The 12,792-nt window shown below is 35.0% G+C and overlaps 1 protein-coding gene across 2 annotated transcripts; it reads left to right on the forward strand.

Annotated features, from left to right (window-relative positions):
• Positions 1 to 505: 505 nt before the first annotated feature.
• Positions 506 to 4,715, forward strand: LOC111878993 (uncharacterized). Of its 2 annotated transcripts, none has more exons than XM_023875458.3 (13): positions 506 to 637; positions 1,083 to 1,578; positions 1,656 to 1,733; positions 1,806 to 2,049; positions 2,136 to 2,324; positions 2,406 to 2,612; positions 2,707 to 2,951; positions 3,066 to 3,269; positions 3,359 to 3,451; positions 3,540 to 3,647; positions 3,731 to 4,051; positions 4,279 to 4,362; positions 4,461 to 4,715. In XM_023875458.3, the coding sequence occupies exons 2-13, from the start codon at positions 1,093 to 1,095 to the stop codon at positions 4,485 to 4,487; spliced, it is 2,286 nt and encodes a 761-aa protein (XP_023731226.1). In that variant the 5' UTR covers positions 506 to 637; positions 1,083 to 1,092; the 3' UTR covers positions 4,488 to 4,715. The 2 variants fall into 2 exon arrangements, with proteins under 2 accessions (XP_023731226.1, XP_023731227.1); XM_023875459.3 differs by having other exon boundaries at positions 2,139 to 2,324.
• The last annotated feature ends 8,077 nt before the right edge of the window (positions 4,716 to 12,792 follow it).

Genomic DNA, 12,792 nt, shown 5'->3' on the forward strand with positions numbered 1-12,792 from the left:
GCCTGACAGTATCCGGTTGGAAGAGACCGAAAGGGCAACTCAGATATGCTCGACACCATCCGGTTGAAATAGACCGAAAGGGTAGGCTGCACATCCAAATATTCGTGGCAGTATGTTGTTTTAGTATGTTGTATGGTGGGGGAACCCACTAAGCTTTATGCTTACGGTTTTCAGTTTATGTTTCAGGTATTTCGATTTTCAAACGGAAGAGTTTGAGATGATTGCAAAACACATACGCGCATTATTTGATTTACTCTGATTTGATAATGTTTTGATAAACCTTGATTACCTGGTTTATGTGAATGATATGTCCTGAGGATTTATTAATCTAAAAATAAAAATTTTAAGTTACTATTTTTGTGACGGTACAACCACCCGTAATAATAAAATACTCGATACACACTTTAGAAAAAATTATATTGATAAAAAAGAAAAAACAAAATATCCGTATAACATTCGAAAATAATACTTGTTCTATTTTGCTGATTACATGAAAATACATAAAACAATAATCGGTATATGGGACGGGAGGGGAGTAGTTTGTAAGGCGTCACCAAAGGGGGCTCGAGCCAAAATCCAACTCATTATTTCATTTCTTGACATCTTCTCCAAGTCGCCGAGAAAACCCTAGCAACAGGTAAACACTTCATCATCTACTTCTAACGCTTTCAATCGACTAAGGTTTATGATTATCTACACTCAATTATAGCTTTATCGATTGTTTATATCTCTGTTCCATCCATTTGTTAAGTTTTTTGTGCTTACTTTCCAACACAAGATAACAATCAGTAGACGTCGCAAAATTTGGAACAAATTTGTATGATTTTGATAGTCAGCTACATTTCTATATGTACATGTTATTCCAAGTTGATCTACAAAGTTTTAAATCCTAGAAAATCGAGCATTTCGGGTACTAGACATAGACATGGAGTTTGGAGTGGATGACTAAGATCAACGAATTAACCAAATATTAAGAGTTTGTAATAGTAGTTCTGTAGCTTGTTACCTGTGTTGATTCGTTGATTAGCATGTTGCAAACTATCTGATCAGTTTTTTGTCGCTTTTGTTGGTTTCATCGCCAGGCACATAACAATGAAGCGGAAACGTGCATATGGGCAGCGCAAAGCTAAAACTCCATTGGCGAAGAAGACAGTGCAAATTGATGCTACTCTAGTAGCAGAAAATGATGAACCAGAAGTACCTGAAACCAGCATGAATTTTCAACCTGTTGGAAAATCTGTATCTGATGAGAAAACAGAGAAAAATCTCACCTCTGTGCATATGGAAACTGAAACTCCAAGAAATGGTAGCAGACAAGCAGATTTAGAGATAGAAAAAGCTGTTTATGGGAGAATGCAGAATCATCCAAATGAATTGCGCAAAATGATTGCATCCATTATCAAAGACATGTCTAAGGAAGCTGGTGGACTAGCTAACCTGACAAAAACCTTGGCTGAGAACTCAATCAGCAATGAACAAATGGAGCAACCTCATGCTGACATGGATCTTGATGAAAACAACAGCAAACTACATCAAAATCCAGAATACAAGCAGCAAGAATTGGATACTGCCCTATCAGTATAATTTACATTGACCATCTTTTGTAATTCTACATCCTTGCTTTACACTTATAGATTGCCTTTTTTCTATCTTAGGTTATCAAAAAGACAATGAAGTTGGATGCAGCTGATCCATTTAACAGACCTGTAGATCCTGTTGCACTTGAAATACCTGTAAGCTTCTTGCTGGTGTGTAATTTAGCATTTTTTTATACATTCTAAAAACATGTGCTTTTGTTGAACCAGGATTACTTTGATGTTATCGATACACCAATGGATTTTGGTACAATATGCAACAACCTTGAGAATGGTCTCAAGTACATGAATTCAGGAGACGTGTTTAAAGATGTAGAATATATTTGGTATAATTGTGTCAAATATAATAAGAAGGGTGATCATATTTTGGAGCTCATGAAGCGGGTGAAGACATTCTTTACAAAGTACTGGATAGCAGCTGGACTACACTGTGAACAATCACCAACTTTTGTTAGTAAGCACCCCATATGGCCATATGTGCTGTAATTAGTTTTAGTATCTTTTTATGATGTATATATTTAATAAAGAGCAAATTTTTAGTAGAACCTGCAGTGCAACAAAATATGCATAACGAGGGACATTCAGTGAGTCCTGTTACTCCTATTGCTGATAAAAGGTCAACCCAAGTACAATCCATTCCACCCTCATCCAAAGAGAATAGGCCTGGATTGAGCTCTAATGTGCAATATCATGTCCCAGGATTCACAAATGCAAATTCTGGTGTTGCAGGTATGGCTATATGCAAATTCTGTTATTCCTATTGCTGGTAAGGGTGATCATATTTTGACCGTTTTGTCCTTTCCTTTACAGAGTCTTCTATCTCAAGGCACAAGAAACAAGGAAAAGACTTCCCACTTGTCCCACTCACCAACAATTTGTCCAACCAAAACGCCTCTGGTTCTAACCAAATAGTACAAAATCAACCCGAGCCAATCAACATGCAGCACCCTGTTCTACCTCAACAGAGCTCTAACAACCTCCCACAATCCTCCCCTGAACAAGATGAGCCTAACATTGGTAACTCCTTTTTTTTTTTTAACAATCTACTATTATAATCTTTTACCAAAAAAAATGAACTTTACTAATACTAACCATAATTGTCTGAAAAAAGATTCTAGAAGTATTCAAAAGAAACGCCAAGGTCGTGGGCCCACACGTTGCGTTAGATTGTTGAATACAGTCGGGCGGATAAAAGTCCTGACCAATGAACTCGGGCAGCCCGTGGGGTCAGAGGCATCACAGTTGACCAGCTTTTTAGGTCTAACAGCACGTGATGGAAACTTGGCTCCCTTGATTTATCCTAGTTGGAGCAAAGTACCAGAAGAGAATAAGGAGAACATGTGGCAGAAAGTTTTGGTATGGATTTTTATTTTTTGAATCATTAATGTCATAGAATAAAGAAAACATGTGACCAGCTTTTTTATATTCTTTTGGTCGTGTCCAATAATATATTTCATGTATATGTTACAGATGAAATTTGATATTGACCCTAGTAGTAGAAGTTGGGTGCTGATGTCACTTGGAACTAAATGGAGAAACTTTAAGTCGCTTCTCAAGACTACTCATTATGACACACATTCAACCGATGAAGAACGCCTTGCAGATTGTGATGACAGGGTCCTTCCTGATCAGTGGGCAGTTCTTGTTTCTCAATGGAGCTCTGAAAAATGGCAGGTTTGTGTTCTGTCTCTCACATTTTTATAGATTTCATTTGTTAAACTGAAAAAAGAAATTAATTTTTATAAATTTCTACAATGTTTCAGCGTATCAGTGCCAAAAATAAGGCCAATCGTGCTAGGCATAAGTTTAGTCACACCTCGGGCAAAAAAAGCTTTGCTAGAATACGTGAAGAGGAGGTAACTAACAACATTGTAATTCTCTTTATTTTATAGAATATAGATAATACCTTCATAATGACTGATATACCCTTTTCAATTATGACAGAGGGCAAAAAGGACGGACGGGCAGGAACCATCACGGGCAGAACTATTTATCTTGACCCGTACACGGAAAAACGGTCAGCCGGTGAATGAGGCGACAGCTGCTGTGATTGTAATAATCATGTTACGCTAATATGTACTTTTTATTTTTAAAAATATATTTTATGTGTTAATTAAATGGATTGTTGATTTCAGTCACAACTACGAGAGACAGATGGTAACAAGAATGAAGTAAAAGATGATGTGTATGAGCGGGTAATGGGAGTGGATAGAAAAGGCGGTGTCTCCTTATACGGATTAAATGCTACTACCCCTTCTCGTCCCGGCCCTGAAGTTTCTACGCGAGTTGAGGCGTTGAATATGGTTGCGGAAAAGAATGCCGAAGTTCTTCAAATGAAGGACAAACTTGCATCACTCGAACAAACATGTTCACAGATGTCTGCTCAGATGTCTCAAATGCTCTCAATGATGTCTACCTTGCACAAGGCTACCCCTCCTCAGAACATCCCCAATACCGTAAGTTTACCATCCGTTGTCTGGGTTGTACTTGTACTGTGTTTGACGTGCATTAGACTGGACTGGGCAATTTTTGTACCATTCACATGAGTCAGAGTCAAAGTCCAGTCCAATGCATGTCAAACACAATACAAGTTGTTCTGTTCTGACATGTCCTGCATAATAAGCGGGGACTAAAGATGCTCTGTTTTTAGTTTTAATTAATTTCGATTACATGCATCCATTAGGTTGATGGCACTTTGATTCCGGTGGGTACACCCAATCAATCAGAACCCACTTCTACATCTATTCATGAGGTTCCTGTGAAACAGGTGGCTTTCTGTCTAATATTCTTATTTTTAGATCTGAAAAGTTTGATATTTTTTTTTCTTCACATAATTACATATTTATGACTGGATTTGTGTTGCAGACTCGCGGAAGGAAAAAGAGAAGGTAGGAAAGGAAAAGATAATCTCCATGTGTAATATGTTTTTTAGCTATTGGTAAGACTTGATATCTCGTTAAAAAAAGATGTCTTAGATTAACTTGTTAACGAAACATATTTGTGATGCACCCAGTAGTAGGATTTTTAAAGTTAAAATGTTGCTCACAAATGACTATTTCGGCATCTTATTACAAAAAGTTTGGATAAGGATACACTAATGTGTAGTTTTTTTCTTCTGAATTTGTTTGCAAACCAAGTTAATAGTACGGTAGCTACATTCTTTCTTTTATATATATATATATATATATATATATATATATATATATATATATATATTGTTCAATTGAAAAAATAAAAAAAGTTGAGAATGGGGAAATCATTCTCAGCCACTCATTTAATTAGCATATATATATATATATATATATATATATATATATATATATATATATATATATATATATATATATATATATATATATATATTGTTCAATTGAGAAAATAAAAAAGGTTGAGAATGGGGGAATTATTCTCAGCCACTCATTTAATTAGCATCGCATCTAAACATAAAGGACACGGTGACAAACTTGTAAATATGATATGATAGCCTTCAATCACAAATATATAAATGTAGAGAATTAGATAAGAGTTGAAATTCATTCGTTTTTTGCTCTTTCAATCCAACCTTCAATTTTGCCTGAATACGAACATATCTACGATTAATTATACTCCCAGCATCATTAGAACATCATCGATAATCAACAAAAAAATCAATTCGTATCATTCATTCAACATCGTTCATCAAATAAAACATCAAAATTAAGGTTAGAAAAAGATCAAATAATTTTTTGTTTGAAAATTTTCATATATTTTTCTACCAATCTACTATTTTGTAAGATGTAAATAGTCAAAGTATCATATTTAGCACATTTTTAAAAAAGTTACCTTATATACATTCCAACTGTTTGATGAAATGCATAAACTAAATTACCACGTTATATTCACATATGAATATGTTTTTTCTCACCTGAATCAATATGTGATTATTAAAACACAAAACAAATATGCAAATTTGTATGTTATTTATATGTGAATAACATATAAAAATTATATATATTTCTGAAAACACCTTGTAATATTCATATATGAATATACTGTGCAATATTCACATATGAATATACCAACTATTATTCATAAGTGAATATACGATCTAATATTCACAAGTGAATATACTATGTACTATTCTCATGTGATATACCATATAATACTATATAATATTCACATATGAAAATGTCATCTAATATTCATAAGTGAATATACCATCTAACATTCACAAGTGAAAATAGTATCTAATATTCACAAGTGAATGCATCGTCTAATATTTAAATATGAATATACTATGTTTAATATATGTTATATTCATATATGAATGATACTTAAATTATTAAAAAAATTAATCATAGTTTTTATTCATAAGTGAATAACGTATGTACTATAATAAAAACCGGATTCATTTTTATTCACTTATGAACAACGATAGCTTAAAATATAAAAAAAAATTATTTTATCTTAAAACTATATCAATATGGATGTCTATTTGTAGAGAATAAAAAATCATGAATTTTGGTATATTTAAAATCATTTTTCGATAAAAATAGCTTCTTAAAAATTATAAAAAAACGAAAAACTATGTTTTTGTATATATTAAGGCAATGCTTAGCATAGTTTAAGGAAACATGTTTTGTTGGAAAACACATATGCATTCCTTTTCCATTTTTGTTGGTACGTTGGAGGCTTTTGCGGCAAAAATAAATGATTGACTACGAATGATTCCTTTTTTTTCTCAATTGAACCCTCATATATATATATATATATATATATATATATATATATATATATATATATATATATATATATATTAGGGTTAGTGGTAAATATGGGTAAGGAACTCGTTTTCTTCACAAACAACATTGGTTTAAAAATATATCAAGAGCCGAAACTTTGTCTATTGTTTTAAAACATAAAAAATTGGTAGTCCGCCCTCTTTCGGCAGCCCATGTAGAACCATCTCCTGGGATAAAATCACATAACACTGATTATAGGCGTGTAAGATTTGAACCTTGAACATCTTTTATGAAATTTTACATATCAACAATTAGGCCTTTGTCATGGTGACAATTTTAAAACATATATATTAAAACAAGTATGTCTAAAGTTTAGATTGGATAAAATTTGCGGTGTCACCTTATGGTTGTAATTAAGTTCAAGGAAACTAGTAACTTTGGCCCAGACCATTAAGGTGAGTAGTGTTTTTTTTTTTTTTTTGTGAAAACAAGGTTGCAAGTCGAAACATGTTTTCAAGATAAAAGAGCTCATGTTCATGATATATATATATATTCATGTCATGTGTAAAGAAGGTCTATTGCCATGCTTCATGAAAGATAGTATAACATATCTTAAAAAGTAGGCAGGGTTAATGACCTAGAAAGGTAACAAACTTTAGTTTTTGTCCCCATTTAGGTAACTTTGTTTTTTTTGTTCACATTTGACCATCGAACTTGTTTGACTTGTTCAAAATATGGTAATATGACTGGTAATTACAGTGATATTACCCTATTATAAACAAGTCAAACAAGTTTACTAGTTAAATGTGTACAAAAAAAACATGGTTATATAAATATGGACAAAAACCAAAGTTCCTTACCCATTTTGGTAATATTGAGTTCTTTATGCTACGTGCAAGTAATCATAATACCCACTGATTTGACATGGAATCGGCCTATTGGGTCTTTGTGTAAGATCTAGAGTAGGTGTCATTAGCAAGTTCCTGACTTGATTCTTAGGTGTCATCATACAACAAAACTGTTAGAATTATTTCAGGGACTGTGCCATAGGATCAAGCTCCGACAGTTAAATTAGATCGATGTGTATGAGGAGATAGTTTCTCCTGTACGGAGAACCATCTTGGTGGGAAGAGTGTATGTTTAAAGTGGAGGCTTATGTTTGAGAATGAGATATCCTCCTTATGGAGGAGGTGTTCTATTTATAAATCCAAGTCAATGGACAATTAGGTTAGACTTAGGCCAACCTAGTTCAAACCCTTCTAGTCATGGGCTAGGTTGTACTGCCATGTCTCTAAAGTGTACACAACTTAGCCCCTTAAGTGTATACAACCTAGCCCTTAACTAGTTAGGCCTAAACTGGGTTGGCCCAAAACTTGGCCATTTACTCATACACAAAGACCTGGTAGCCTGGTTTTATGTCACATATTGCATTTAGCATAAATAACCCAATATTACCAAAACGGGTAAGAAACTTTGGTTTTTGTCCATATTTAGGTAACCATGTTTTTTTTGTACACATGGCCAGTAAACTTGTTTGGCTTGTTCATTGTTCATAATAAGGTAATATTACCGCTAATTACAAATCATATTACCTTATTTTGAACAGGTCAAACAAGTTTAATGGTCAAATATGTACGAAAAAAACATGATTACCTATATGTGGACAAATGCTAAACTTCCTACCTTTATAGATCATTAACCCATAAAAGTATTTCATGGAATGGTAACAACTTCATATATGGTTCTAAAGGAAGTTAATGATTTCATTATATTTAAAAGTAAATCTTATGGTTTATTAAGTTTCCAAACAAAAGTATAGTTTGATAAAGTGTATAACCACATTTTTGATGCGTAAAAAAAGATGCAACTCTTGTACATATGTAATCTCTCTTACACAATACATTCTCAAGATTTAAAAAAAAACACTAGTCAAAGCATTGGAGGAAAAACACTCATCACCCTTAGAGTGGTGGGAGTGATGGTGATGGCCTAAGGTGGTATCAAAGAGAGCGAAGAGTGTCTTACACTCATTCTATTTCCCACATGTTGTCTTATATATTTTATAAAACTAACTTTTAGTTTATATATATATATATATATATATATATATATATATATATATATATATATATATATATATATATATTGTAACATCTCGTTGATTAAATAAACAAATAGATAAAACTAATAAATGAATAGTAGTCCTAAAATCCACAATATTTAGCGGCGGTGTTGGTTTTGGGGAGCCAAATAATATAATTTGGATTTTCGGGGGTTAACAGTGTAATTTCGGGATTTATTTTGTAAAGATTTTCATAAGTCAGGGGGTGTTTGGTATCATTTGGACTTATATTGAATAGATTTTGGAGGCTAAGATGTTGAATGGTAATATATGGTCTTTATTTGAAAAGAATGAGAGGAGGAGGGACTGAAAATGTTAATATGGGTTAAAGTTTGAAAATGGATGGGAGCATATAAACCCGCAACTTTCCCATAACCCTAACCCTAGGAAGTTTTTTTTTCCAGCAGCCACCTTATATCTCCCTTCACCTTCGGGCGCCGCCTTCATTTCTACGACTTCCAGTGCCACACCACCATCGCTGTTGAGGTTGCAAACCATTAAAGCCACCACCGCGACCATCCTACTTCCAGAGAAACGAACCCGTGGTGTAGCTGCCGCTATTCTCGGTTGAAGACGCACCACCTTCCTCCCACTGGTGCATTCATAGTCACATGGATCGTGGTATGAACCGGTACGGGAACATGGATCGGGAACGTGGATTGCTAGCATGGGTGTATCCGGTACGAGGGGGTAGGTTCATTTCGGTACGTCGGGTACGACCCGGTACGGTGTATCATAGTATCTGGTATGGTGTACCATATTATCGAATACAATGTACCATGTTTAAAACATAATTCCAAAAACAGTTAACTTATATTATAACATAAACACTTCAAATAGGATGTAATATTCCAGCAGATAACACTTCAAAATTCAAAACATGGAAATTGAAAGTAAATACCAGGAATCAAAAAAACAGTAACAGTAACAATTTGAAAAAAAAAACAAAAAACAAGAACATTAACTGATTAACACATCTAAAAAAACTTCAAACTAATCCATCCTTTGCCTTTTTCCATTTCTATATGCATTAGCATCATCTCCTTCCAAGTTCTCCCATTGCAAATCTTCATATCTTGTACTTGGCCCTTCCAAATTTGTATTTTCTGGATTCATATCCCATTTTTTAGTTGGACCTGCTTTGTAATTTTCAAAAAAAATGTGACTAGAGTCGAATGTTTGAGTGGATAAACACCAACTTGTCTGCCATTTTACAATTTAAACGATTTCTTTTCACATTGTGAATATAAGAGTATGTACTCCAGTTTCGTTCTGCTGATGAGCTGCTAATGGGCTGTGAGAGAACTCTTTTGGCAACATCAGCCAATTGTGGAGTTTCTGAACCATAACTTGACCACTAATCAATTGCGTCCATGGTTACCGCATCCATATGTGATGATGCCATCGAATAAAGTCCTTTTTTCATATGAAATGTTGCAAATTGCTTTCGCAACATCTGGTATTCTTCATAACTTTCTTATATTCTTTTAAACGCTTCCATGACTCCAAGTACCACTTCTTTATCTAAGTTGGGTGCTTTTCTAGCTATTCCACCATGTGCTAACATTGAAAGATAGCTTGTATCATAGAATCGTGGACATAAAGCAAATCCCAAACAATGTAACGAAATCGTCATCTTCTCCAACCGAGCAAGCAATATTTTCTCAACTTCATCATAGTAGGAAACATATTTGTTATTTGACATCACATCTTTAATTTCACCTAACATGTTGTCCATTTTTTTCGTATATTTCTCCCATTTTTGCTCCCTCGCCATCACAAAATTTTATCAGCAAAAAAAATAGGTTTTGTGATGGATAAAATGCTCTCCATATCTTCCCAAAACTCTTCACTTCTAATAGTTTCAACAACCTTTGATCCTGTAATCCTAGTATTTTCACCCCCATGCTTCACCCAATCTCTCCAAGAATTAAGGGCGATGGTTGTAAACAAAGCTTCTCTACAGTCCATTAACCTTCTCAATAATACATAATGAGATGCAAATCTCGTCTTTGCCACCTTTAATAACTCAAGTGTTGAGTTATCTCTAAACATGGTCAAAGCATGATTATGATATTTACAACCACTTTCCCTCTTTTATATGTTGTCATCAACCAATAGAACGAATTTTCAAGATCTTTGAAAATCAAATTCAATGTATGCACACAACAAGGAGACCAGAAAATGTGTTTGTGTACCTTTTCTATTTCCTTCCCGACAGCCTTGCAATTCGCAACATTGTCTGTAACAACTTGTAGGACATTTCTTGGTCCTACTGTTTCGATGGCTCCAAGAAAATAATTTGCTATTGCAACTCCAGTTTTCTCCACACCAGAAAAGTCTTCTGCATACATGAACATCGCCCCACGATTGTTAACAACTAAGACATTAATGAGTGGCTTATGCTTTACGTTTGTCCACCCATCATAAACAATTGAAACACCTTGCGTATACCATGTATCTTTTATAGGATTTAAATATTTTCTACATCTCTATGGCATTCATCAAGTAGAGCCGTCCTTTCTTTATCACTGGAAGGAGGCTTATAACCCGTAGGTGCTTTGTTGATAACACTAACCATCTCTAGAAATTGGGGATTACGTAGCACATTAAATGGAATTCCATTTGCACAAAGCCCTTTCATGATCTTCAAGTCAACTGTGCTTCTCTTTATCACAGCAAATGCATCTTCAATTGGTTTCTTAGAAGAAGAGGAAGATTGTTTTTTAGTGAATATATATTTCTTTAAAGCACGAGACACTCCCACTTTTACAACATCTCTTACTTTGTTCATCAGCCTTTCATACTTCTTGCGATCATTAAGTACAACTGTACACCTTTTAATTTATGGTTTTTTTCCCGACATAGCACCAAAAAAGTGTACATGTATCCTTGTGTATGAACTTGTAAATTGTTGTTTGCAATGTTTACAAACCCATTTCTTTGAACCTGATGGATTCTTGCTATTTGCATCAGAAAGAATGGTTACTTCTTGCAACACGGGCTTGTCATCGTTCACTTCTTTACCTTGAACTTCTTGAGTCTCCTCTACAAATGTGTTTTCTTGTGTGATATCTTCATCTTCATTTAATTCAATATGTACTATGTGATCAGATATTTGTTTGCCAGATACCATTTTTATGTGGTAACTGGTAAGTAATGTGCCTCTAATTGCTTTTGTTTCTGTTTAATATGTGGTAAATAAAAAAAAATCGTCCATGTATATATAGTGTTGATTACCTAGTGAAACGAGCTGTTTGTAATCTATTATTGATATGAAATCGTCTATACACTATGAAATCACTTAATTTGTAAACAAATTTGGACCCACTTAAATCAATGAAATTAAATTAATGGTGTATATGGAACATATCTAGTGAATTTATGATTTATATGAAGGGGATATACAAAATCAATTGCATAAAAGATAAAAAATATTCAATTTCACCGGCCGATCGATTCCAAACCCAAAATCAGCGTTCCCAAACCCCAAATCAACGTTCCAAATCGTCGTTCTTGTCTTCCAGAATCACGAATTGAGGTATGGTGAATACAATTTTGCAATCGATACTTTTTCCGATTTGGTTCGTGTTCCACATGCGATCGGTACAAAAACGTACCCCGATCCAGTTCGCATGATCTGGAGCGAGGATCATGGCTACTTTGGAAATTTATGTAACTATGGTTGCATTGTTGTCGCCGTTGTGCCTCAACCGCTGAAGACGAAGCCCACATCGAACAAGACCCCGCTCTGTTCTTGTTGTTGTTGGCCTTATTCCGGTAAGATCAAGGGAGACTCAAGACTAGTTTGGAAATCGGAGAACATGGCCGCTGCTTTAGCCGACGTCTGTCGCCGCCCATGCAGCCGTCAACGACATCGATTCCTCCGACTACTACTTGATTCACTGCCCCAGCTGTCCCACTGTCGCCGTAAGCACCACTGTTGCCCGCAATTTTGTACCACTGTCGTGACCATGCACCACAAAGTGGTTGGTTGCATTTAGATTTCCGAGCAAAGACGTGTGGGTGTGTGATTCTGCTACCAATTCACATGTTGTGTGTGTTTTGCTTGGCCGAACAACATCAAGAGAAGCCACCACCACCACCACCGTGAGGTGGTGGCTAGCACCTCCGACCACCGCCTGCCGCCACAAGGGGGATGAGCGTGTGTGTGTTATATTGTATGTGTTATTTGGGATATTATGTTTGTATAATGTACTGAATGGGCGTAAAATCTGAAGAAACCCACCACCAACACCGTGAGGTGGTGGCTGCCGCCTTCTGCCGCTACCAACCGTCATGTTGGGTGGCGGTGTGCACTGTGTGATCGAATTGTTAGTTTAGATGCTTGGAC

Source organism: Lactuca sativa, chromosome 9 (assembly GCF_002870075.4).
Source record: "Lactuca sativa cultivar Salinas chromosome 9, Lsat_Salinas_v11, whole genome shotgun sequence".
Lineage (NCBI taxonomy): Eukaryota > Viridiplantae > Streptophyta > Magnoliopsida > Asterales > Asteraceae > Lactuca > Lactuca sativa.

What these genes read in the sequence shown, in the direction of transcription:
- LOC111878993 (XM_023875458.3), top strand. Translation starts at nt 1,093, where the DNA reads ATGAAGCGGAAACGTGCATATGGGCAGCGCAAAGCTAAAACTCCATTG. An exon ending in AATTGGATACTGCCCTATCA is followed by an intron (nt 1,579 to 1,655) that starts GTATAATTTACA and finishes TTTCTATCTTAG; the next exon opens with GTTATCAAAAAGACAATGAA. An exon ending in ACATGTGGCAGAAAGTTTTG is followed by an intron (nt 2,952 to 3,065) that starts GTATGGATTTTT and finishes TATATGTTACAG; the next exon opens with ATGAAATTTGATATTGACCC.